General features: G+C 48.9%; 1 protein-coding gene across 1 annotated transcript; it reads left to right on the top strand.

The window, feature by feature from the left end:
• The first annotated feature begins 875 nt into the window (after nt 1-875).
• Nucleotides 876-21,262, top strand: GCH1 (GTP cyclohydrolase 1). The gene is made up of 6 exons (XM_053980951.1): nt 876-1,237; nt 11,833-11,942; nt 14,087-14,142; nt 17,079-17,110; nt 18,021-18,105; nt 18,960-21,262. The coding sequence occupies exons 1-6, from the start codon at nt 934-936 to the stop codon at nt 19,084-19,086; spliced, it is 714 nt and encodes a 237-aa protein (XP_053836926.1). The 5' UTR covers nt 876-933; the 3' UTR covers nt 19,087-21,262.
• The last annotated feature ends 4,219 nt before the right edge of the window (nt 21,263-25,481 follow it).

Genomic DNA, 25,481 nt, shown 5'->3' with positions numbered 1-25,481 from the left:
CCCTGTACCCTCCTCCCATGCCTCAGCCCAGGGATTCCCACTGTACCCCCAGCCTGGGGGGTCCCCCTGTACCCCCATCACACATCTCAGCCTCGGGGGTGCCCCAAATCCTCAGCCCCAGTGATGCCTCCATACCCCAGCACACCTCAGTCCACGGGATTCCCTCCCGGAACCTCTGGACCCTCAGCCCAGGTCTCAGTCCGGGAATCACCCTGGATCCTCCCATAGCCCCAGCCCAGGGCATTCCCCCGCTGCTCGCACACCTCATCCTAGAGGATCCCATATCTTGGAGATCTCTTGGGACACTCCCACAGCCCTTGGCCATCCTCAGCCCAGAGATCCCCCCCCGTATCCTCAGCCAGAGTCTCAGCCCGGGGATCCCGCTGCACTCGCAGCCCGGATCTCAGCTCGGGGGGGATCCCCTCTGATCCAGGAGCACCCCCGTACCCCCAGCACACCCCTCAGCCCAGGGATCCTCCCCGTACCCTCCGCCCAGGGATCCCCGCGGATCCCCCTGCACTCGCAGCCCGGGGATCCCCGGTATCCTCAGCCCAGGGACCCCCCGGCACCCCCAGCCAGGCTCTCAGCCCGGGGGATCCCCTCGGATCCCCCCAGCCCGGGCTGCCTCCTCCACCCCCAGCGCGCACCTCAGCCCGGGGGTCCCCTCTCATCTCCGCTATCCCCACCCAGCTCTCAGCCCGGGGGGATCCCCCCCTGTGCCGTACCCCCACCCCGGGCACCCCCGGCCCCCTCCCGCCGAGCTCACGGCAGCGGCGGCGGCACCGCGGCCATTGGCGGCGGCCAATGGGGGCGGCGCGGGCGGGATAAAAGCGGCGGCGGCCGGGACGGCTCGGGCCGGGCAGGGACGGCCCGGGGGCTGCGGAGCTCGGGCGCGGCTCGGGCTGCCGCACGGCCCCGCTCCCGGCGCGGCCCATGGAGGCGGCGCGGGGCTGGAACGGGTACGCGCGGCAGGAGCGGCCGCCGCCCTCCCCGCCCGCGGAGAAGCCGCGCGTCCCCCCGGGCAGCGGCACCGGCAGCGGCGGGGAAGGGTGGCGGGGAGAGCGGCCCCGCAGCGAGGAGGACAACGAGCTGAGCCTGCCCAGCCTGGCCGCCGCCTACACCTCCATCCTGCGGGCGCTGGGCGAGGACCCGCAGAGACAGGGGCTGCTCAAGACGCCCTGGAGAGCGGCCACCGCCATGCAGTTCTTCACCAAGGGCTACCAGGAGACCATCGCGGGTAGGGAGCGCTCCCGGGGCTGCGGGGATGGAGTTTGAATTGATGAATTTCTTAGGACGTCGTTGCCCTGTCACCGCATCACCCAGCCGGTGCTCCCTTGTTATCACCTGTGTGTCTCGCTGTCCCCTCCCTCCCCAAATATCTCGTTGTTTTTTTTTTTTTTATTTTTATTTTTAAATTAAACTCTGTGCAGGTAAAGTTTTCATTCTGTCCTAAACCTCTCGCTTGGGTGAGCAGAGCAAGTGCTTTTGCTTTCTCTCTTCTGATGGGAACTTTTCCAGCCCTGGCATAGGAACTTGTGGGTTCCCTCCTTCCTCCCTCCCTCCCCAGCCGAGCGAGGCTGTGTTCAGACAGGGTGGGAACATTTGCTTCGATTAGCAGTCAGAAGGGGTTTGAATTTTCTCAGGAAAAGTCCTGTTCTGCCGATGCTTTAATCAAGTGAGGTTTTTCAAAGGTGGGAGTGAAACTTGAGGAAGAGAGGTAAGGAGAAAGGAAGAGGACAGGGAGATCCCTTCCCCATCTCGGGGTCCCAGCAGCAAATGCAGGTGTGGAGAGGAATCCCAGGTTCCCATCCCTGCCCCAGATGAGTGTCTCTGCTTGCTGGGTGAGAGTGTGAGGAAAGGAATTGGCTGGGATATGTTCTCATCAACAACTCATGGCTCCAACGCAGGGTAAATACTGGAAAATTTGGTTTTTTACAACACTTTTTCTCTTCTCAGCCTCTTGAGTAAGGACTGGACCCAGTACAAACAGTAAAAGAGAGCCTGGAGAGCTTGGGAATTCCCCTTTCTTTCTGCCCCTTCTTACAGTAAAAGGCGAGTTCCTGTCAGTGAGGGATGCAAACAGAGTCAGCACTGATCTCTGAGCGTGGCTGAGGAAGGAGCAGCTCCTGCTCCGCTCTCTGGAATGCAGCACTGGTGTGCTGAGCCTGCCCCAGAGCTGCATCAGGATGTTGTAGCCGAAAGCAAAGGCTGAGCTGTGCTGATTGATGGCATCAGGGAGTCAGGGAGCTCCTGTTGGCACATCAGAGTCCTTTTCTAAGTGCATTGTGCTTCAGCTTAAAGGCTGGTTTTTGCGTTTAGTTTCTTTTTTATTTCTTGGCTGTTGGCTCTTTCGAAATCAGATTTCTACAACTTCCAGCATTCACTTACTCGTGGCCAGCTTAAACTCTTGTGCCACTGTTGTGTCCCAGGAACAGCAGTTCTGCCTTGGAAGTTGTTCTGCCTTTCAGATCAAGCCAGGTTTTTGGCTCCTCTCAGTCCTGCTGCACGGTGTGTTCGAGGTGAGGTTTCATCAGGTCTCATCTTTTGTTTGCTGGGATTAACTTTCCTCATTTTACTGCTGTGTAAAACACAGGAGGTCTCTCAGTCACCCTGCCAGGCTCTAGCAGAAGAGTGTTTTCAGTGATAATTTGAGCACGAATTTCTGTGCTGAACCTGGATGAGGTTGCTGCCCTTCTTAAGTCCTCTCTTATCTTGCTGCCAGTTTTGTATGCACATGTTATTTTAAAAGCTTTTTTTCTGCTCCAAGGCGGGTTCTCTGGGATCTCTGGAGTCTTCTAATCTCTCGCATTCATTTAATTAAGCAGAGTAGTTCTGATACTCCCCTTCTCTGGTTATCCATGGGAGAGAGCTGTGTTATACCCAAGGATAGAAAATGTCACTGCTCGTGCTCTACTCCTGGACTGCTTCTTTCTTTTTAGGAAATCTTGTGAAGCTGTGACACTAACATTCCTTCCTGTGTCAGGTGGGGAATACTTTTAATTTCCATCTACTCACCACTTCTTGCAGGATGCTCAGCTTCCACATTTCTCACTCTTCCCAGCCAAACAGAAGGAAGAGCTGCAGCTGAAGGACAAGCCCACAGCAGATAGCAAAGCAAGTGGTGGATGAAGAGTTTGTTAGGAGAGTCAATATGAGTAGATTCTTCTTACAGAGTTTTAAATACCTGATGAACCCTAGAGCCAACAACTACAGAATATTTGTGCACAAGAGGAGCTTTGGGACTGCTGCTGTCTCTGCTGCAGCATCCTGTGCTGTTCCCTTGGTTATACTAATCCAGCTCTCTGCCTGGCCAGGCTGTGAACTGGACCAGCAATTGGCTTGTGAAAAGGAAAATGAACCAAAACAAGCCCAAACCCTCCCCAAAAACCTGACAAGAAACAGCCCTGACCTCTTGGTTTCTCAGTTGTTTTTTTTTTGTTTTTTTTTTTTTGCAGCTTATTCAGCTCCCTCTGTGGAGCTGTCTGGGTAGGCAGAGGTTAAAGCAGGGATTTGCAGGGTGTGTTTTGAGGAGTGTTTCCATTTTATCCCTGCAAGAGGCAGAAGATGAGGGGCTCTTACGACAGCTGCAAGTTCCATTCTCCCAAGAAAGGTTCCTCAGGTAAAAGCTCGGTGGTGGTGGTTGTACAGCCACATGGCCAGAGGCAAAGTGTTCTGCAGCGGGTCCCTGCAGAGCTCACAGGCCCTGCCAGGGCGTGGAGGTGCTGCCAGAGTGTACAGCCAGGAGGGAGTGACACAGGTAAGCCAGGGCAGTGAATGTCAGAACAGGGACAGGCTTTAAAATCAGCCCTGTGACCTCGTCTGCTGCAGCACCTGCCCTGGGGAGGCAGGGGGAAAGCAATTAACGTCTGATGGAGTTTTCATTTTCCATGAAGGAAAACAAAGGAAGATGTGATGGATATACACCCAAATTATAAAATTGTTTAGGTTGGAGAAGCCCTCTAAGATCGAGTCCAGCCATTCCCCCAGCATTGGCAAGGCCACCACTGATCCCTGTCCCCAAGTGCCACATCCACATGGATTTGAAATCCCTTCAGGGATGGGGACTCCACCACTGCCCTGAGCAGCCTGTGCCAATGCCTGATCACCCTTTCAGTGAAGATATTTTCCCTAATATCCAATCTAAACCTCCCTTGGCACAACTTGTGGCTGTTCCCTCTCCTCCTGTCCCTGTTCCCTGGAGCAGAGCCCGACCCCCCCGGCTGTCCCCTCCTGTCAGGAGCTGTGCAGAGCCACAAGGTCCCCCCTGAGCCTCCTTTGCTCCAGGCTGAGCCCCTTTCCCAGCTCCCTCAGCCTCTCCTGGGGCTCCAGCCCCTTCCCCAGCTCCGTTCCCTCCTGGAGAGTGTAAAGTTGCTGTGCACTGCCAGGTCTGTGTTTGGTGTGCTTGACTTTCACCTCCCTCGCTGTTATTGCAGGGGGTTGGACTAGATGGCCTTTGAGGATCCCTTCCAGCCCAAACCATTCCATGAGCTTTTTGGTTTCTGTGTGTCTGAGAACATAATACACTTGGAGCATGGTTCAGTGTGCTGCCATTTGATCTCCTGTGCTGGGTGTTGTCGCTTTGCTGCCATGACACCTGATTGTATTTGTATGCTTGTATTTCCCATAGCTGAACTTTGTAGTATTGCAGGGAAGACAACACCTAAATTCTGTCTCTCCATTCAGATTTGTGAGCAGCAGAGAAGCTGATTTTGCTTTCCAGCTTCTACTCTGTGTATTTCCTCCCTTGTTTTCAGCAGTGCAGAGTGACTGTTCCTGCCTTACCCTCTATTCATCTCTGCTATCTGTGTTCTGCAGCTGCTCAGTGTTGTGTGTCAGGGCCATTAGTAGAGTTTGCTTGTTAAATATCTGTATCTGGCTCTTTCTGTTAATTCCAGATTGTCATTTATTAATCCTGGCTTTACTAAAGGCCTCAACCTCTTTCATTGACTGTGTGTATTCAAATGTGCTGCTCCCACTTCTGTAGTACCAGTCATCACACTTGGCAAGAATGCCTCTAGTGATTTCAAATAAAATCCACCTGGGGACCAGATTAAAAATCCTGGCACTCAGTGCAGACACTCAAGCACTGGTGTAGACTGGCAGCTGTTGCAGCAGAAACCTCTCAGTGTGTTGGTAAGGATGGCAGAGTAGGAAAGTCACCAAAAAAGTAACTTCCAATTTCATGCAGTGCTTCTGAGCCAGCATTCAAGAACATGAGTTCTTTTCCAGGGTCAGATCTATCAGATTCCTATTTCTGGGTGTAAATTGTATTTCAGAATAGCCCCCTTGGCTGCTCAGAGCTAACAGCAGGGCTGTGAGAGCCAGGTGCCTTTAGCTTTTTGAGAGCTGGTTCAGGCAGCTACCTGCCTAACAAAAGTGAAACCTTGTCCCTCCTTTTACTAAAGGCTTCATGGCGTGCTCAGAGGTGCTGTCTGAGGGTCTAATAATAAATACTACAAAGCACAAGTGTGTGCAAAGGCAGTAAATGAGTGAATAAATGGAAATACAAGGTTGCAGACAGCACTAACTCTCAACTGAAGCTTTCAGACCCAAGCAATTGGTAAGCTACAGAAAGGGTGTCAATGCTTCTGCCTTTGAAAGGTGAATCACAAATGAGTTGGTTTGGGTTGCGTAATCCTGCAGGAAACATTAGGCACAGGGTTGAACGAGCTGCCTGTATCTGCAGGAGGAAGTTAAGTTGTCCTCATCAGCCACAAACACTCAAAGCAAAACTTGTTCACCAAACTGGGCTTGCTGGTGTTGGTGGGAGCTGCTGCCAGGGAAGTCTCCCAGCCTTTGTTGATGTGAGCATGGCAGCTCTCAGGCACGTTGGCAGGTTCACCTGCCCTCTCAGTGTGTTTAACAGGGAAATGAAAATCAGAAATACTGGGAGGGGATAACTTTGCTTCCTGGACCTCTCTGGTTTGAAAGGCTGTGTGTTATCTGCCTGCAAGCCAAGTGACTCTGCTGGGCAGCTTTTACTTCAAAGCAAAAAACTCGCTGGGTCATTTCCTCACTCATTAGTTTATATGCTTTTCCTACACTGAGGGGTGAAAAAATTCAACCTTGATAATCTTTTCTTCTAGTCTGTGTGGATTTGATATTTTTATAGAGGACAACAATGGTGTAAGCACCTAAATTTTTCCAGCCTGCTGGGTTTGCTGTGCTGAGGTGCTAAGCATTGCTGTGTCAAAACACACAGTGCCTTAAGCAAACAAGGCTGTTTGATCAGCAGCACTGCCCTTTGCTAGGAGCTGGGGAGGTGCTGTGCTTTCCTGGAATCGAGGTGCTGCTGGCTCATCCATGAGGACATGGATGCAGCACTGTGATCTATTAACAGCTGAAACCTCAGCGTTGCTGTGCTCCAGCCAGGGCTTGGTTCTGGTAAACCAGAGGGTGGGAAATACAGGGTTGTTCAGAGAGAGGATTTTGGGGTTTCTTCAACCTCTGCTCCCACATAAGGGAAGCCTACCATGCTGGAACTCACACTAAATACAGTGAAATTTCTGGGAACTGGGACTTTCCTGGATCATTTCCCCTTCCCATTAATGCTCAAGTAACACTAAGCTTGGCTGGGTTTTGTCACGAATTTATTAAATATTGTAACCTCTTGGATCTGAACTGTTGCAGGCTTCTGATCTTTCATGTTGCTCTTCCAAAGTGTTTTGTCTTTGATTTTTCCTTTGTTTCAGTTTCAGAAAGAAGTGTGGATGAGCACCTTCTGTGACATGGGACATTGAAATGGTTATTGAAGTCCTGATACATTTTAATGAGCATCTCCATAACGCTGCTTTCCCTCACATTAATAAACCTCCTGGCAGAGGACAACTTCTAGAACCTAATCTTGGCTTCATCTGTCTGCAGTAGCTGATCTGTTATGAATAGGCTCCAGCCTCACTGCAACATGGAGGGTATCTCACAGGAAAACAAACAAATCTGTACAAATCACGGCCAGAATTAGCTGAACAGCAATAATGCTGCTCCTTTATCTTTGCTTCTATGAAATGTCCCTTGAGTCACACGTCTGGTTCACCTCCCTTCTGGTAACTGAGGCATTCAGCTTTGCTTCTGAAGCAAATGCTCCTGTCTGAGTGTCTGTTTCTAGAGTTTTGGTGGTGAAATCTGAAACAGTAGCCAGAAAGTTGTAAATTCTTTTGTGTCTAAGGTTTCTCCTGGTTCCTGCTAGGAAGGTGTGTTACCACAAGTGCTCATTTCGCAGCACCTTTTGAACTCTATTCAAGCAGTCATGTGGCATCTCAGGCTGTGCCTCTTTCTAGAGCTCTTCAAGACTTCTTGAAGCAAGTGACATACCCAGAGCCTCCCCTTTCTTAGCAACCTGAAGTCATTAACTTTCTGCAGTAGTACAAGCCCTTTACCTTAATGTTTTTATAGCCTGGCTCTCTGTATGAATAATAAATTCCTGGTGCCTTTTTCATACTCAAAGGCTGCAATAATTTTCTTGTTGCTTGTCTGGAATCTTTTCCCTAACTACAGTTACCTGTGATGTCATCACATGAATAATGAAAAACGAAGTCAGGTTTGACTTTACATTTTACTGCTTACCCAGCAGTAGCTGGGAGGTTTTTACAGCAGTTTCCTTCCAGATTTCATCCTGACCCTGCAATCTGCTGGTTTCCCTCCACACATTCAGCTGTTAACTCGTGTTTCCTGCTGCCAGTTACATCTGTCCTCAGCTGGGGAGGAGCTCTGAGAAGGACAATCAGAAATATCTGCCAGCATTCCCCAGGTGGTTCTGCCTTAAAGACCTGTTAGCCTTGGCTGGCTCATGGCTCTGCTCTTCTGGAGCACCCTCCAAACCATGACCTGCTCCTGGTTCATGTGAGGTCCCATCCCTTGGGTGCAACTCTGTGTTCTGGAGGTGTCTGAGCTCAGCCAGTGCTTTAGTTTGTTCCAGCTGGTGAAGTGTGGCTTGTCCCACAGGATATCATCCTGCCTTGGCCTGAGCCCATTCCTGCCCTGCCTGGGGCAACTTGTGGCACTTGGGGGTCACCGTGGAGAGCAAGGGACAGTGGGGACAGCCCGCTGTGAAATGGGTGTCAGGAGAACCTTGTGCCTTTTGTCCCTGCCAGGATGGATGAGCTCCAGCAGCAGTGTCAGGGAGTTCCTGAGGCTGCCTTGATCCTGCTGGCACTGAGCAACCTGCACTTAAATTGGAGCTGTGAGGCAACTTAACACCACGGGGAAGTGCTTAAACTCCTGGGGAGAGCAGCCTGCATCACTTGACTCCCAGGCACAGTGAAAAAGGCAGCTCTGGAGTGCTGTGAGGCTGCTGCAGTGCTGCCATCCTTCATCCCCTTCACCTCCTGAGCCTATGCTGGGTGGGCTCTGCCTTCTCTGGTTGCCAGAGGTGCTTTTGCTTTCCTGTGTCACATTAAAGCCATGCAAATAGTTACTATAGCAACAGGTATCTTTGCTGAGCTCTGACGCAAAATCCTGAAAGGTCTTTCTCATTCGATCTTCATCCAGTTCTGATTTTTCTTTTTATCAACTCTTTTTGAGGATAAAGGGCAAATTAATTCTGCTCTGTTTCAGGAGTTAACTTGCAGCACAGCTGACTGTTTAGTTTCAGCAGCCCACTGAAGTTTTTGCACCAGGAACTGAACTTTTGGCTGAAGGAAAAGTCAGCTGGAATAATTCAGAGAGCACCCTGACTGTACAAACCATGAAATCAAACTAGTGAAGCAGGCAGCATGGTCTGGTAGGTAGACTGAAAGAATGGGAAAAGGGGCAAAAATTTGTCCCCAGCTTTGCTTCTGGCCTGGTTAGTCTGAGGCTGTTTCCCCTTCTATTCTTTCAGCTCTGTTAAATTTTCCAGAACATGTGCTGCAACACACAGGCTGAGCTTTTATGAGCCCTGTTTGATGCTATTGCAAATGGAAAAAAAAATAGAAAAAAAAAAAAAAAAAACAAACCTCTAAAAAACCCCTGACAAATTTAGATGAAATGGTGTTGCCTCCCTGCACAAGGTGTTTGGGTCTCTGCCAGAGAAGTGTCTCCTGTGTAATTACTGTCAACAACTGCTGCAGTGGGACACAGGTAGAAGCAGCTGTGAAAAGATGCTCTGCTCACCCTGCTTTTGTCAACACGGGGCTTGAGCTCCAAAGGGGGAGGTGTAGGGATGGGCAGGCTTCAAGCTGTGCTGATTTTCTGGAAGAGAGACTTGTGAAGTGTGAGCAGGAGGGACTGGAGCAGAGTAGGGGTGAATGGCCACTCGAGACCACGGCCATTTACTCAGGTGGTGGCCTTCAGCCTCACACTTGGTTTTACCTTTGTGCCCTTGTATCACCTGGCAATTTTGGAGGAGTTTTTGGAGGGCCTAACACTGAGCTGGTTTCTTCCTTTGTGGGCCCTTCTTCTCAAGGAGTAACTGGTGCTGACAAAATCAGCACATCTCGCTGCAGGCGCAGCTGCAGGTGTTCTCTGTGACCTGGCTGCAACTTGCTGCTAATATGAAATAAATGAAAGGTGCAAAAATGGCAAGAGCACTATAAATAAGAAGTGTGAAGCACCTCACAGCTCTGTGGCTGCATTCTCGACGTGCAGATCTGTTTTCTTACCTCCAAAACTCCCCTGGTTGTGCGGGGGCGTTGCCTGCACTGTGGGCTGTGACATAAAGATGTGCAAGAAGGGTGGATGCCCTTTGTGCTCCTGTTTGATTGCTTTGGCCATGAGAAGGTTGCAGGATGCCTTTTGATCCTGGAGTTGCCTGTGTGGTACTTCTGAGGTCACTAAAACTTCTCTTTGGCTGAGCTGTCTCCATGATACAACACAGCTGTGAGAGAAAGTTTGTAAGGATCTACTAATATGTATTTTATATGTTAATTAGTGTGTATATGCATCTATATGCTCATGGATATGAGGCTTCATGAGTGAAGTACCTTCTGTTGTAGCTCTGGCCCTGCTCTGTGTCACACACCAGGACTCTTAATGAGAATTTGGCCATTTCTGGCTGTTCTGAACAATCTGCTTTGCTCGTGCGCTGACGTAAATCCATATCTGACATCAGGCTCTGATATGCTCCTGGTGAGGCTGGTATGAGCTGAGCTGGGGGTCTAATAACAGCAGCAGTCACTCTGGAGATGCTTCGTGGATCTGTTTGGATTTTGTTTTAATAACTCTGGCCACGACAGCAGGTTTTGTGCAACCACTGTTTGCCTTTCTGCTGCGGAAATGGCACGGCTGCAGAAGGGAGCTCAGAACCCAGACAGCTGCTCTGCCTCCCCTTCCCTCTCCCGTGAGCCTGTTCAGATCCTCTGTTTTGGGTTCTCCCTTTGCCTGGCAGAATTCATAATTACACAACTGCACGATGCTGCCCATGCAGTCAAAACCCTCTCCAGCAGTGCTTGGTGTAAGCCAGACCCAGAAATTCAAAAAAGACAATCACGTGCCTCCACAGAGTTGTTCCCTGGCCTTTTTCATGCTCTCTGACCCGCTCCAAACCCTTGTGGGATTCATCCTGGCTGCCTTGCAGGTTGCCAGCCCTCCTCAGGAAAGAGCCCATGTCGCAGGCGGAACGCCTTGTGCGCAGTTTCCAGGGTTACCTGTGCACTGCTGATAGCAGGCAGGAAATTAAAATGCTCCATGAGGATGATCTCTTATCGGCAGCAGATGTGGCCATTAGCTGGATGTGCTGGGGAAGGCACCAAGGCAAGCAGAGCAGACACCTCTGCTGGATTTGTGTCACCACCACCCTTGGATTTGTGTCACCACCACCCCTGGATTTGTGTCACCACCCCTGCAGGTGCTCCGTGGTGACTGCAGGGCAGTCCCTGAGTGCCCTGGTCTGGCTGTGCTGTGTGAGACTCTGCTTTCCTGGAAGTAACTCCAAGGAGCCCGTGTGGCTTCCAGCTGAACTTCTTTGCAGAGCTCTTGTTCCTGTTAGCCCACCTGTACAGCTGGTTCTCTCCCTGCAAGTTTCTCCTTCATACACAACTTTTCTCTCTTGTTCTTCAAAAGACCTGGTTTCTTGACTTGGGACTATTCTACTTTTAAGATCTCTGAGCATGGTTCAGGTGCCTGCAATCTTTATGGAGTTTGATGTGCCAGGGTTGTTTGGGGATTTGTCAAGGGGCTGCTGAAAGTGGAAAATCAACTGAGGATCCATTCTGCTGAGCTCTGAGATTAGCTAGATGTCATATTCCATTTCTTACTGAGCTGTCTCTTCTCCCTTCTGTCTCTGTGGGGGTTTCTGCACCTCATTTTTTCTGCTAACTCTGAGGTGCAGAAATAGGCTGGAGTGTGGATGTGCCTGCCCGTTTCAGATCAGGACAGCAAATCTCTCCCCAGATGTGCACCTGACTTCTGTGTGTACCTAAAGAGCTGCTGCCCGGTGTGCTGCAGGATGAAATTTGCATGCAAAGCCTTCTTGGAGGCAGCAATGCTGGTGTTAAAGTGTTTGGAGGAAGCACTGTGATGGCTTAGGTTTTCCCTGACCTCAGGCCGGCTTTGCTTGTGGAAGCACCGATGGAAGCCCAGGGTGCTCTCTTTGGCAGCTGTTAATTGCTCTTTAGACATCAGTAATTCTGCAGAGACCAGACCTGCTCTAACCCTGTTCTAATTCATTAATTAAATAAAACACTCCAGGCTGACTTCTGGTGCAGCACGTAGGCAGCGTGACACCGGGGCAAACGCGGGATCGTAGGCAAACCAAAATGTGCTTGTGGTGTTACTCCTTACTTCCCTCCCAGACCTTAACCCTAAAGTCTATAACCCTGAGAGCGTTCTGTCCTTGCTACAAGCTTTCTCAGGCCCTGGCTGGAAGAGCCTGCCGTGCTTTTTGGGTTTATTTTTAACGCAAATGTTTGATTTCAGATGTCCTGAACGACGCCATCTTTGACGAAGACCATGATGAGATGGTAATTGTGAAGGACATAGACATGTTCTCATTGTGTGAGCATCACCTCGTTCCATTTGTTGGAAAGGTAACTCTCCCTCACAGAACAAATGTGGGAATGCACAATAAAAGACCTTAAGTACATGTAAAAGACTTTGCAGCTGTAGCTACAAAGCTTTTAAGGCTGTAAGTACTTGCTGCTTACGGCTACAGTTCTAGAAGTTTAATCTTCAGAATACAAATAAGGAAGGTCTCCTTAATGTGAGGTTTTATTTGAATTTAAGCTCCTGAAATATAATGCTCAACCTTTCCTAGTCTAAGTAATCTAATGGTTTCTGACATTTCATATCAAAGCTTTTCTCCATGAAGCAGCAGCAAGCCTTGAGGGCAGACATCTCGATATTAAACCAGCTCACCCTGCACACTGGCTCTGTCATGGATTTAGCTCCTGGCTCAGAGCTATCCAGAGCACATTCATCTCTCTGAAACCCCCTGTGAGTGGAACAAACTCATTAGCAGCCCTGCCTTAATTATGTGAGCCGAGGCAGGGAGAGGGTGGCCAAAACTGGCTGTGCTTAACTGGTTCTTCAGAGGGTGTTGGAATTGTAGTGCCAACAACTTTAAGAAAATAAAATGTCTCCAGTTAACCACTGTAGAGGTGATGAAGAGTTCTGAGTGGGAGCTGCACATCTCAGCCTCTTCGCTCCCTTATCAGCACAGAAGGATGGAGCTTAGCTTGAGCCATCTGTTACCACAAAGTGCTCACAGGTCCTAGAGCACCACGTGCTTGTGTTGTCTATAAAATTCAATCAGTGTCACATATGTTCCAAGCAAATTGTCTCCCAATAATAAAATACATGAACAGAAACCAGCTGTTTATTTAGTTGAGTCAATTCAGGTTTGCCTGCTTTCTTTTCTTGCTGTTAGTGTTTTATACTGGAGAACAGGGTAACTCCTTTTTCTGTGCAAGCTTTCTGTTGTGCCTGTTACTCCTGGTTGGGTTTACTGTGTATATTCTCCCCATTACTCCTGTGGCAACGTGTGCATATTTTTTTACATCCAGCTGTTTAGCCTGTGTGGTTTGGAGAAATCTCCTCACAAACACCGACTCATCCTACAAAATGGCTTGGTATGGCTCTAAATATTCAGATTAACCATTGCCCTGCTGGGTGCACCAACCAGGTTGCAAACACTGACCTGTAGGTCTTGCACTTGCAATTCTATCTTAAAGGAAATCAAGAAATCTGCAAAAATATGGGGAACAGGATTCAAAGCTTATTTCTAAGTTGTGTCTCTCACTTTGTCTGAAATGTTTCATGTCTTTTCAGGTGTCAGTGGGTTGATTGCCTAACAGAAGGGGTAGGAATGAGCAAGTTAGCCAGGTAATCAGGTGCACTGTGGTACCTCTACTGCAGGTACAGCAGCACAGGATTCTGAGATGGGGCCTCCAGGCAAAGCCAGAATCCCCCACTGACACTCCCCTGCTGTATTTTGGCTAATTTTTCAAGTCTCTGGTACAGTGGCACAAGGACTGGTTTATAATCTGTTATAACTGCAAACCCACTGGAATTCAGTGGATTTCTGAAAACAAGGAGCTAAATGTCCTTCCCTTCATATCTGAGCACTTTTCTGCTAAAATTCTTCCAATTTAGTTCAAGTACATGTTCAGCAAATCCATATTTGAGCAGGATGGAAGCTGAGTTAATCACCAGTGATCTATGATACTAAAACAAGGAGAATAATCAAATCAGGAAGTGCAGCCTGATTTTTGGTAGCAAAGTACTTCTTGCCACCAGAACTTTCACTGGAAGTAGAACACAGTCCCTCTTCCTTCCGCTCCCTAAATCCATTTAAGGTCTTGAAAGAAAAGCATGTTTATTTTAGACAAATAGTGCTGTGCTGAGTAATAGACTGCCTTTGTACCCAAATGCAGCAGTGTTCTGTAGCATCCCTGAGACTTGGAACATAAGCCTTGACCCTTGAAGAGCTGTGACTTTTCTCCCCTTCAGAAAAACTCACCTGTTCTTCACCAGGACCTCATGAGATATTCACAGCCCCAGCTCCACAATTCCCCAGGCTTGCATGGTGCCATGTTCCTCCCACATGCTGGGACTTCTGGGCTGTCCCAGGGCTCATTCTGGGGCAAGTGCACATCTCATTGCCTGTGCATGGGTTTCACATGCCCTTTAAGGGTGGTTTTGCTGCTGTTAATGGTTGTTCTCCCCTGTCTAGGTACACATTGGTTATCTCCCCAACAAACAAGTGCTTGGCCTCAGCAAGCTTGCTAGGTAAGTGTTCTAATGAAAGTGATGCTAATTTGTAAAAAGGATTCCAGGCTGTGCTAGCTGTGCTAATCTTTTTCATCTCCTCTCCCTCTAAAGCTCAGCCCACTTTGTGTCCTGGATTTGGATTTAGACCAATCCTCAGCATTGTTTTATTTGTGTGGAGAGGACAGATAAGTCTTGGAGCTGTGTGTTAATTCTCAGCTGTGGCTGCAGCAGAGCCCTAATGCTTTTGTAGGTTCCCCCAGAGCACTGGGATCTCCAGGGAGCTCTGAGGCAAAGAACAAGAGAATTTTGTTCTGTTCTAAGGCAGGCCACAAAAAAACCCAGTGAGAATTTCCAGCTCTTTACCACTTGGGTATAAACTGACTAATAAGAACAAAAATCAGAAAACTTCCAAACTGTAAATGAACACATTTTATGGATATAAATTCAATCGAAAGCTTTCATCTCTTAGCTGACTCTTCAGAAAAATGTGGCATTTCTTTCTTTCACTGAAAACTTGCTGAGAGTGCTGTGGGGTAGATTTTATAGATAAAGTTCAGCCTAAGAAACAAAGCAATTGTGATACACTTGAGAAATCTGTTTATTATGTAAAATAGCTTTTTTTCCTCAGCACTGACTCTTAGTTATTAGGTGACATTTTCTCCTGCTGATGAGGAAGAGGATGGTAGATCCCTTCAGTAAGCAGATTATTTGGGATCAGAGTGGAAGGGTCCCTTTTTGAGAAACAAACCTAAAAATTTGGCTGAAGCCCAGAAAGACCATGTAGATCTTGCTTTCCCTGATGGGCCTGTTAATCCTGCTGTAGTTCCAGTAACACTAATGAGAAATTAGCCCTGCAAATCTGCCTGCCTGCTGGGTTTTCTTAGCAGGTAAGAAATGTGTAGGATATCACAACAAAATGCCCTAAAGTGAGCCAGATCTGTTCTGTGCTCTGCTTGCACATCAGGGAGTTGGGTTTGGAAGTGGAAGGATCCTTGGAGGTCACATCTCTGCTCTGTAACCTCATACCCTACTCCCAGCAGTGCTTTTAGGAGTGGGCTTTGCTCTGATTAAAAGGCTGGAAAGGGTTCAATGTGTAGATTTTCTCCTGCATGTGTTTTTTTTTTTTTTTTTTTTGTGGCTGTAGGAGATGCTGGAATTGTAGGCTGGGGTTCTGAGCTGTCAGGACTGCAGCTGCTGGGCAAAAGTCTTCATCTTCTGTTAGCTGCTCATGCCTGGGGATGTGTGTGGCATCCCATGGCTTGTGTTGGGTTTTGGGTGGGTCTTTAAGTGGTGCAGGGCTGGGGGGTTTGGTGGTGGTGGTTTTTGGAGTTGGATTTCTGAAGAGAATCCATCCTTCCTGAGGAGACTGTCCTTAGCACGTGGTTTCATTTCTGCAGGGCTCCAATGAAGGATCAAGGATCACATTTGGAATGTGCATCCACTGGTTTATGCTTGCTCTGGTCTCTATTTCTCTCTTGACTGCAGCTATAAAAAGGAGCTCAAAATGCTTTTCATAGAATTTTTTTTTTTTTTAAATGCAAGCGGCAGCACGGTGCTGGAAAGATACAATTTTCCTACTATTTATCCTCAGAATGGCAACCTGCATCAATATGTGCAAGGCTTCCTGCACTGTGCTCAAAGGCTAAACCTTGCCTCTTTCTAAAGTGAGGGTGAAACTCCCATATACTGCAATAATGAAAAGATTAGATTCTTGTATAACAAAATGTTCTCACTTTTGAGTGCTTGCCATGAAGAGGTTGAGGGGCCAAATCGTGCCCTATATAATGCAACCAGTGTTCAAGCAAAGATTTGGGAGGCTGTTGGTGCTCTAGGCCTAATCTTTCATAATAGGATTAGTCTTCTGTGGTGAGTTTCTGTAGTTGTGGATGACCTGTATTCAGTAAACAAACATCTTTCTCTGGGTTTTAAGTTCAGGCTTGAAAATGCTCTTTCAAACAACTGTTTTTACATAAACACCTTGTTAGGACTCCTTCTGTGCAGTATCTGAGCATGTTTCCTACCCATATAGTTAATCTAAATATTGTGCTGCTTTGTTTTATGCTGTAACACAACCATTTCATTGCTGGAGGGGAGTCTGTGCATTTAATTCCCTCTCAAAAACAGCAGGAGAGTCTCATTGTCAGGGATGATTCTTGTAAGTGATGCTTGAGGCTGCCAGCGTCTGGCTTTTGTCTGGTGTGACCAGACAGGTATCAAAGCTTGCTCCTTTTTGTGGCCACTTGAAGTGTAATTAAGCATTTGAAGCTGGCATGAACAGCCCCTGGAGTTACAGAGCAATTATATGGATTTTCTTAAATGTGTGGATTCTAGAGCTGTCATTAAGTGTCACTTCCACTGCCCACCATTGGCTTAAAATTGAAGTTGTATTGGAGGGGACCATTAAGGTGATCCCTGCACTGAAATGTGAAGGATGGGGTGAGATATGGGTGGGTGGAGAGATTCTGTTTCAAATAAGACCAATTCTGTCTCATTGTTCTCAGCTAAATTTGTGGTTAAATGCAAGAATCCCAAACATTTCTTGCTCAATTTCAGCATTCTGGGCATCCATTATCTGAGCTGACCTTAAGGCAGCATTTGGTCTAGTCTGAAGCACAGGGAAATGTTCAGGAATTAGGGTTCAGGGAGACTTTGGACATGAATTCCCCCACAACTATGTGATGTAGGTGGATGGGAATAGAAGGAACTCCAAACCAGCAGAAGGAGACCAGAGGAGAAGTGACTGGTTTGCCCTAAAGTAGTCCCTGGTGCAGCAGGTGGGGGGAACCTCTCACTCAGCACAGGGATGTGCCAAGGGAAGTCCGTGAGGAATGCATGGCAGCCATGGATTTACACAGATCAGCACTGGGGTCTCTTTTGACACCATCAAATTAATTGTGAAGATCAATAGCCAGATGGGAATAACTGCAATATTGTCTTTTTCCTTTCTCCTTTAGGATCGTGGAAATATACAGTAGAAGATTACAAGGTAAACACGAAATTTGGTGTTTGTTTTGTGGACTCCTCTCCTAGTCAGTGCAGGGGGCTGGTGATTGGGGGTGGACTGTAGATGTGGAGTTTAAGAGGGGAGAAAAATGCTTCTTGAAGAGGTTATGCTATTGTTTTTAGCCCCTGCATTCCCAGTGAAGGTAACTTCTGCCTAGGAAACTAAATGGAGGCTGAAACTGATTCCAAGGATGAATGTGCTCCAGGTAGAGCTGCCAGGAATAACTAAACCAGTTGGATGCTGCTGGGGATGAGCTCTCCTGCAGAGATTTGGAGAGATGCCTTCAGGAATCCTTGTCTGAGGCAACGGAGCAAGAGCTGCCTCCTGCCCCTGGGAGGGAGAGGAAGCTGCAGGTCCAGCCTTGGGTTGGGCTGAACCTGCTGCCTTTGTCCCGTGGTTAAATTTGGCCTGGTCCTGGCAAGAGAAGTCTCAGTGACCACCAGGCTGGTGAATAGAGGCTGCTAGAGCTGCAGGAAGTAAAGGTTTGCAGGACAAAGCTCATTTTTTATTTCTGTTTCCTTTCCCTAAGAAGAGAAATTGGGTGTGTGGAATAAATGGTGCAGCAGTAACGTTGGGAACAAACACATTAAAAGCTGAAACAGAGCAGAGAGGCAAGAAAATCCTCTTGCAAAAGAGGAAATGGAGGAGCTGTTAGAACAAATTGTGGCTGGAGAGATGGAATGCAAAATGGCTCCAAATATAAACAAGAAAATAAAAGGTCTGTTCCAGGATACAAATGGAAAAGAGGATGGATGGGGCTCGGAGCAACCTGGTCTAGTGGGAGGTGTCCTTGCCCATGGTGAGGGGTTTGGAATGAGATGAGCCTTAATGTCCCTTCCAACCCAAACCAGTCTGGGATTCTGGGAGTCTGAATTCCCTGTTGTTCCCTCAGTCCAGGAACGCCTTACCAAACAAATCGCAATCGCCATCACAGAAGCCTTACAGCCCGCCGGGGTCGGCGTCGTCGTGGAAGCTACGTGAGTGATGCCACGGGTGGGATCCAGGGGTGCCAGGGGTGGGATCCAGGAGTGCCAGGGGTGGGATCCAGGGGTGCCAGGGGTGGGATCCTGGCTTTGTGTGATCCCAGGAGTTCCAGGGGTGGGATCCCAGGTGTTTCAAGGGTGGGATCCCAGGAGTTCCAGGGGTGGTATCCTGGCTCTGTGTGATCCCAGGTGTTCCAGAGTGGGATCCCAGGAGTTCCAGGGGTGAGATCCCAGCTCTGTGTGATCCCAGGTGTTCCATGGGTAGGATCCTGGCTCTGTGTGATCCCAGGTGTTCCATGGGTGGGATCTTGGCTCTGTGGGATCCCTGTGCTGCAGGGCTGGTGCATGTTGTCCCTTTGGCTGTGGTAGCTGTGTGCTATGCTTGGTTATCAGGCAGAGGGATTAGTAATAACAACAATAACAACCCTATTAATAATAACATATTACTAGTAGTAATAAAAAATTAATAATCCAGATATGCTGGAGCCATTTAAAGCGAGCACTGCCTGATCCTCTGTGGAGATGTGGCAGTAAGGAGCTGTCCCCACTGCACCCTGTGCTCCTTCTGCCTCCTCGAGCAGTGCAGAGCTTGGGACCAGCAGCAGGCATGTCCCTGTGACCAGAATGCACCTTGGGAAGGTGGGATTTTCCTGGGATCAGAGGAGAGAAGGCAGAGCTCAGTGGCTGAGGATGTGACTCTTCCACAGCTGAGGTGCTGCTGATGCCCTTTCTGGTGGTGGAGGTTTTGTGGAATTGAATGTGACCATGTAAGAAACATCTCTCCCTGTGGGATTTCCCCTTCCCCAGGAGTGTTCCTGATGCACTGACTCCCCTCTGGTTTCTCCTAGGCATATGTGCATGGTAATGCGTGGGGTGCAGAAAATGAACAGTAAAACAGTAACCAGCACAATGCTGGGGGTATTCCGGGAAGATCCAAAGACCCGTGAAGAATTCCTGACGCTCATCAGGAGCTGAAACTGTGTTACCCTCTGGATGCACTCTGGATTGTTCTGTCCCGTGTCGCTGTCTGTCCTTGTTCCCACGTCCCAGCTCTAAACTAAATCGTCGTGAATTGTTGTCGTAGTCTTTGTGCAGTGAAGGGCTTCTGGTGGCAAATGGGAAAGGTGGGATGAGGGAGGCTCCTCCTGGATTTCCACTGATGCTGATGTCACAGAGTTACAAGCCACAAATAGGAGTTTGGAAATGTTTTTCCATCCATAATGCAGAATGTCCATCTGTCAGGAGAGAAGCGGGGCTCAGGAGTGAAGTGGATATTTATGAAATAGTTGTGTTTATTAGAATAAATGTGGAGCAGCACAGGAAACACCTGAAAGGATGTGGATCTTTGTAGGATTGGGATTGTCCTGAATTATTGGACTATGTTTTGTTGCAAGTCCTGCAGTGGCTGTTTCAGTACCTGGATATGTGTGTTATACCTCTGAATTGTTACCTCTGGTGTGTTTTATATTCTTGCTAGTATTAACCTTCCTTTTCTGTGTATTTTTTTGGTTTTGTTTTGTTTGAGAAATGTATAAACTCCATATTGCCTATCCTCTTAACAGGCAGGAAATTAACTTCTGAATTATTTGGGGCACAGCCCTCTCTCAGTACAAAGGGGTTTATGCACCTTCTTCTCTGTGCCTCAGAGTGTCTGACCACTTGAACTGTCAGTTTCTTACTGTTTTTAAGGAAAATTTAACAGAGGAGAGGAAAAAACCCTGCAGAGTCCGTCTGCAGGGTACTGAGGTATCCAAAGAGGTTTTTAATGATATTTATGTCTTGAGCTTTCCTTCTTGGATTTCCATGGGTTAGACCGAGAAGCTAAAATTAGTCTGATAATGTGGAAATGAAGATTTGCAAGCATTCCAAGGTTTCCATTTCCAATGTTGGACCAAAGGTGAGCATGAAATCCTGAGCAGAGCACATGGTACCTCCTCTCCCTGCTGACAGCTTGGGTTATTTCAGGGCAGAGTAACCTGGAATGACAACAGCTCTCATTTCGTAAGAGCAGCTGAGAAAAGCATTTCCAGGGCCACCAGAAAGAATCAAACCACATTTTTTTTCCCTGTGTATGTGGCAACCTCTGTAAGTGGCAGAATTGGTTCAAAAAGTTTCAGTCCAGCTGGACTTGGCTGAACTTCTGCTTTGTTACCATTTTAATGGGTGTTTTGTAACTCTTAATTGGGAAAAGATGAGGCACAAATGAAAACCACCCTCCTCACACCGAGCTTGCAAAACAGATGTCAGCCAGGGGGGTGGATGCCCACAGGTTCCCAGGGCTCTCTCTGCTTTGCTGGACATCAATCCAAGATGTCCTGTCCATGAACCTCAAGGGCAGCTCCTGCTCTGGCCAGCTCCATCTCACCAACATTCCTCCCTCTTGCTCCAGCTGGAAGCAAAATGAAAATCATGTCTGGTCAGATTGGGCCTGAAGAGCTTTTTCAAGGAGAACAAGCTCATCTGTTTAATTACACTGATTTTACTTTGAGCACCTTCACAGCATTATGGGAAAAATCTTTTATAGCATCCTCTGTCCTAGGATTAGGTGCTGTACCAGTGTTTGTCTCTGGTGTAAACAAGCTGTGCTGCACATTGCTAAGCCACACCAGCTCCATGGCATTTGTTTTCCTGAAAACAAAGTTTTCAGTTCAGTATGTTACAAATATCCAGCTGAAAAGCCTTAAATCTTTCTTGCCCGAAGTTGGCAGTAAACCTCTCTTTTTAGCTCGACTGGAAGGAGATTTTGAGGACCAAAGGGGCACACACCACTACACTTATTTCTCTTTCCTTGCTTTAGTTTGGAAATTAAGTCTCTGTAAAACACTGTCTTGGTCCTGAGACACCAAAAAAAGTTGTGTTTTAACCACTTATCTCTATTCAGGATAAAGTTCACGTTGCACCACCACTGTTTTTTATTTCCATGTGACCTGTAGTCCTTAAAACATACCTCTCTCTACTCGTGGCCTTGGATTTTGTTCCCATTTTTTTGCTGTTGTAAATCTCAGTGCGTTTTTTGGAATGTCAGCATTGTCCAAACGCAGGAGCTTTAACTACACCCCGTGTGTAAATATGTAAAGGATGTACAGCCCCTGTTGTACTGCTCACCAGTCCATTGTCTCTGAAACATTAAAGCAAAATGTTATCCTTTGGAGTGGGAGCGTCCTTGGGGGACCTGGAGGTGATGGCACTGCACAGGGAGAGGGCAAGAGCTCCCTCCCCCCAGGTGGAGATGGTTTCTCACTCATGGATGACCTGTTGGGCTGCTCCTCTGGGATGGGTGGTGCTGTTATCCACAGGTGAATCCCCAGCTGGTGACTGGGAAGCAAAAAAAAAAAAACCCAGGATTTGATGTCACCTTCTCCTTACTGCTCCTTGGAGCCAGGGGAGTCAAGAGCAGGGGTGGTGAGTGGCAGTGGCTGCTCCTGGCATTGAGCTTGGGGGGGTTTCACAGCCTTCTTCTGCCCTTCTTGAGCTGTCCTGCAGGCCTCACACTGGCCTGAGGGAATTCCTGGTTCCTGGCCAGATGCTCAAGTTACCTGAACACATAAATCCCATCAGCATCTGTGACAAGGGAGCTCAAAGGTGAAGCCAGGGTTGGGTTGGGTTGCCCCAAGGGGTGCAGGGTGGGCAGATTGGCTTAAAGCCATTCCTACTGTCCTCCAGCCTCCCAGGAAGCAGATATTGCTGGGATTCAGGGGGAAAAAAATGCAAAATGCATGGATCTCAGACTCGTGAGGAGCAGGGCAGCCCAAGTGCAGAGGGAAGGGGGACCACGGGGTCTGTGTCCACTGTGGTGGTCAGGAAGGGAGAAGTGATGATGAATGAAGCCTCCTCCAGCCCTTTCTGTCCTTTTTATCCAAATGCTCTGAACTGTTTGGAAATAAAGCTCCTGGGAAGCCCCAGGAGCATTGGCAAAGCCTGTCCTTGTGGTGAGGCTGAGTTCTGTCTTTCCCAGAGCTGAGCATTAAAGCTGCTGCTTGTGGTGGGAAATGGTCTGTTTGGGAAAACTGGCACTTCTGCAAGAAATTATCTAATCCCTGCCTTTTTTTTTTTTTTAAGGTGTGGGATTGGGAAGGAGCCCCACTGGTTTTGCCATCATGGGAAAATCTGTTTTCATTGGGGTGAAAAAATATTTTGCTTCAAAGTATTTTGCCTCAAATATTTTGCTTTATAGCTCAAAACCGAACCAAAATAAACAAACCAAAACAAAAAAAAACCAATGAACTCAAAAACCCCCAAAAAACCTGAAACCAAAAGCTAAAACAGAAGGACCGAAACCTGTTAAATAAGGGCACATCCTCACAGCCCTGCCCTGCCCCATTTCCCAGGATTCCACCTGATTTATCCTGTGCTCCATTCCTTTCCTGATGCTCTCCAGGGCTATGTGTTGCTTATCAATTTTATTTTGTCAAGGGAAAATATCTGAGCAGGTTCTTTGAGGATTTTTTTCTCTCACTTGGGTTATTTTGGGTGTCTCCCATCACCTCCTGCCCCTGTGCTGTGGAGTGACCAGTCCATAAATCCCTGTGCCAAATCCAGCCAGGTCCTGGGCTCTTTGGCCCTCACCACCTGTGTTCCACCTCTAGGTGCAGGTTTTTATTGTGGAATCATTAAATTTGGGAGAGCCCTCCCAGGCCACCAAGCCCAAAAGTTATCCCAGCACTGCCAAGCCCGCCAGGATGCTTCAGTTCAGGCAACTTCCTCCAACTCTGGACTCCAAATTAGGCTCTTTTCAGACAAAAATCTGCCTTCCAGCAACCAAGTGGCTGCAGGCAAGGGCTGGGATCATCCCAGAGGCTTCGTGCAGCCTCCACAACCTTCCACACCTTGGAGAGCCCCAACAGCTCCTCACCTGCCTCCTGTTCTCTGGAGCACAGCTGGAGATGGGAAGGAGCCTGTAGTCAGCTGTGCCCTTTGAGCCTTGCCTGAGCCCTTCTGGCCAGCTCCTGGAAATAACTTCTAGGAAAAGCTCTGCCTTCCAGTTGTTTTTGAAGTTGCACTCATGATTTAGGAGTTGAGGGGGCATAAAACATTAAGGCTCTTGTTAATAAGTCTTGGCCTGGCAGCGACAGAAAATAAATCACGGTGTACAAAGAAATATTGCTAGAATACATAAAGAATATAATCACAAGGAATTTATTTGTCGTTTTTAACAAGTTTATGTTGTGTTTTTGGTGTTGGGGTGTTGCAGGGGTGGTTTTGGGAGGTGAACTGTACCACCTTCCCTCTGTTTGCTCTTCTTCTCTGCGCCGGGATTGCGACAGTGAAGCAAAGGCGAAAAGCCCACACTAAGAGGGATCAACTCCACTGCAAAGGCCTGAAAATGATTTTAAAAGAGCCAGGGCAGAACACAGTGGTGCTGCTTTGGCCTTGGATGTGTGGATACCACGGAGGGAGCAATTCCTGGGACCCCTGAGCAGGTGCTGTGGGAAGGTGCCCGTGCTTCAGCTCCCTCCTGCCCTGGCTGTGGGTGCCTGTGCACCCTCTGAGCATCCCCTGGTTCCACCACAGCTCATCCTGCAGCTGGCATCTCTTCAGCTGCCTTGTCCTGGAGCAAGGCATGGAGCTGCTGGAGGGCTGCAGGAATGTCTGGAGGAGGTGACAGTCACTGCTCCAGCCTGAGGTGCATCAATGTGTAGGAAAAAGCCAGAATTTCAGGATACAGCCACTGGAACAGGCTCCCCAGGGAAGTGATCACTGCACCAATCCTGCCAGAGTTCAAGAAGCGTTTGGGCAATGTTCTCAGGCACAGGGTGGGATTGTTGGGGTGTCTGTGCAGGGCCAGGATGATCTTTGTGGGTCCCTTCCAGCTCAGGACATTCTGTGATCTCGGTTGGTTTTTGGTGCTGTGCAGGGTGCCAGCCCTTGGCTCTGGGCACAGCTCCAGGTGCCAGCCCCGGGCTCTGGGGGGGGGGGGGGGGCTGCACCCCAGGTCTGTGCTCACCTTCTGCAGCCTCTTTTCCTTTGCTCTTCACCGCGGGAGATCGGCTGGGAAGGAAATGGGTCTTGGTGCTGGAGGAGCGAAAGAGATGGACGGGAGAGGTTTGGTAGGGAAGCGGCAGTGGGAGGGAGGGAGGGAGGGAGAGCTGGCAGGGGCTTTGCAAAGGCGCTGCTCCAGCTGGGCGATGCCCGGGGTCAGGGATGCCCAGGGCCCGGAGGCTCGGCTGGTCCCGGCTCCGCAGCGCCTGCCCGGGGACGCGCAGTCTGTGGCTCCCTCTGCTGAGCCCGGCCCCGAGCTCTGCTCTCCTCAGGAGGAGCAGGGGCTTCCATGGGGCTGGAAACGCACATTCGGGATCACCCCGATGCCAGACTGGGGGCGCCAGGGGCACGCAGCCCCTCCACTGCATCCCACTGCCGGGTGATGCTGCAGACACCCACCTGTGCTGCCTCTTGGCAGGGGTGGGGATGGAGCTGGTTTGTCCAAAAGCAGAGGCTGCATGCCAGGATGAGGTATTTAAAAAAGTTATTATTATTTAAAGTTAGCCCAAAAATTTATTTTCTTTAGAAGAGTGGGGATTTTGGCTGAGCTGGACCACATCTCCTCTGAGCAGGCTCTGTCAGTGGGGTGTTCCGTGGAGAAAAGAGGGAAGATCATGGAAACACAGAATGGTTTTGGTTGCCAAAAAAAAAAAAAAAAAAAAAAGATTGTCTTCTGTCCAGTCCCCTGCCGTGGGCAGGGACACCATCCACTACCCCAGGTTGTTCCAAGCCCTGTTTATCTTGGCTTTGAACACTTCCAGGGATGGAGCAGCCTCAGATTCTCAGGACAACCTGTGTCATGGCCCCAGCACCTTCTGAGTAACGAATTCCTTCCTAACACCTCATTTAAATCTCTCCTCTTTTAGTTTAAAACTGTCCCCCTGCTGTTCTGCTCCTCCAGGCACCTGCTCTGCCCGTGCTGGGCTTTGGGAGAAGCCACGGGGAGCTCTGTGGGTATCAGGTGCCCAAGCTGATCCCATGCCAGGACCACGCATCCCTGCCCCTTCCAGTGGCCCACCCGAGCCACGGGGCCCATTCCAGGTGTGCATTCCTGGTCCCTCTGCTGATCCCAGCTAAAGAAGCTCCCTGGTGGTGGCAGAGGCCACGCTGGGTGAGGTGGCCACGCTGCTGGCCTGGGCTGCCAGGAGCAGCTGGTTATTTGTATATCCTGGGAGCATTCCTGGCTGGCAGCCAGGCCAGCAGCACCACCCTGCCTCTGCCAGCAGATGTGGGGAATTAATTATTCCTTGATCCCGAGGAGCTCTGCTGGAAAAGCCCTCTCCATCTTGCATAAAAACTTCCCTGGAGTGGGAAATCCCTGCCTGCTGCCGCTGGTAGGTATTCCCTGGGATATTCCAGTCAGGGTTAAATATGAGGAATTTGTAGCCACA

Source organism: Vidua macroura, chromosome 6, assembly GCF_024509145.1.
Source record: "Vidua macroura isolate BioBank_ID:100142 chromosome 6, ASM2450914v1, whole genome shotgun sequence".
Lineage (NCBI taxonomy): Eukaryota > Metazoa > Chordata > Aves > Passeriformes > Viduidae > Vidua > Vidua macroura.
The sequence above is the reverse complement of the archived record's forward strand: the minus strand, read 5'-3'. Positions and strand labels throughout refer to the sequence as shown.

Coding starts and splice junctions, on each gene's coding strand:
- GCH1 (XM_053980951.1), top strand. CDS start 934: ATGGAGGCGGCGCGGGGCTGGAACGGGTACGCGCGGCAGGAGCGGCCG. Junction 1,238..11,832: donor CTACCAGGAGACCATCGCGG/GTAGGGAGCGCT, acceptor GTTTGATTTCAG/ATGTCCTGAACGACGCCATC. Junction 14,143..17,078: donor GGCCTCAGCAAGCTTGCTAG/GTAAGTGTTCTA, acceptor TTTCTCCTTTAG/GATCGTGGAAATATACAGTA.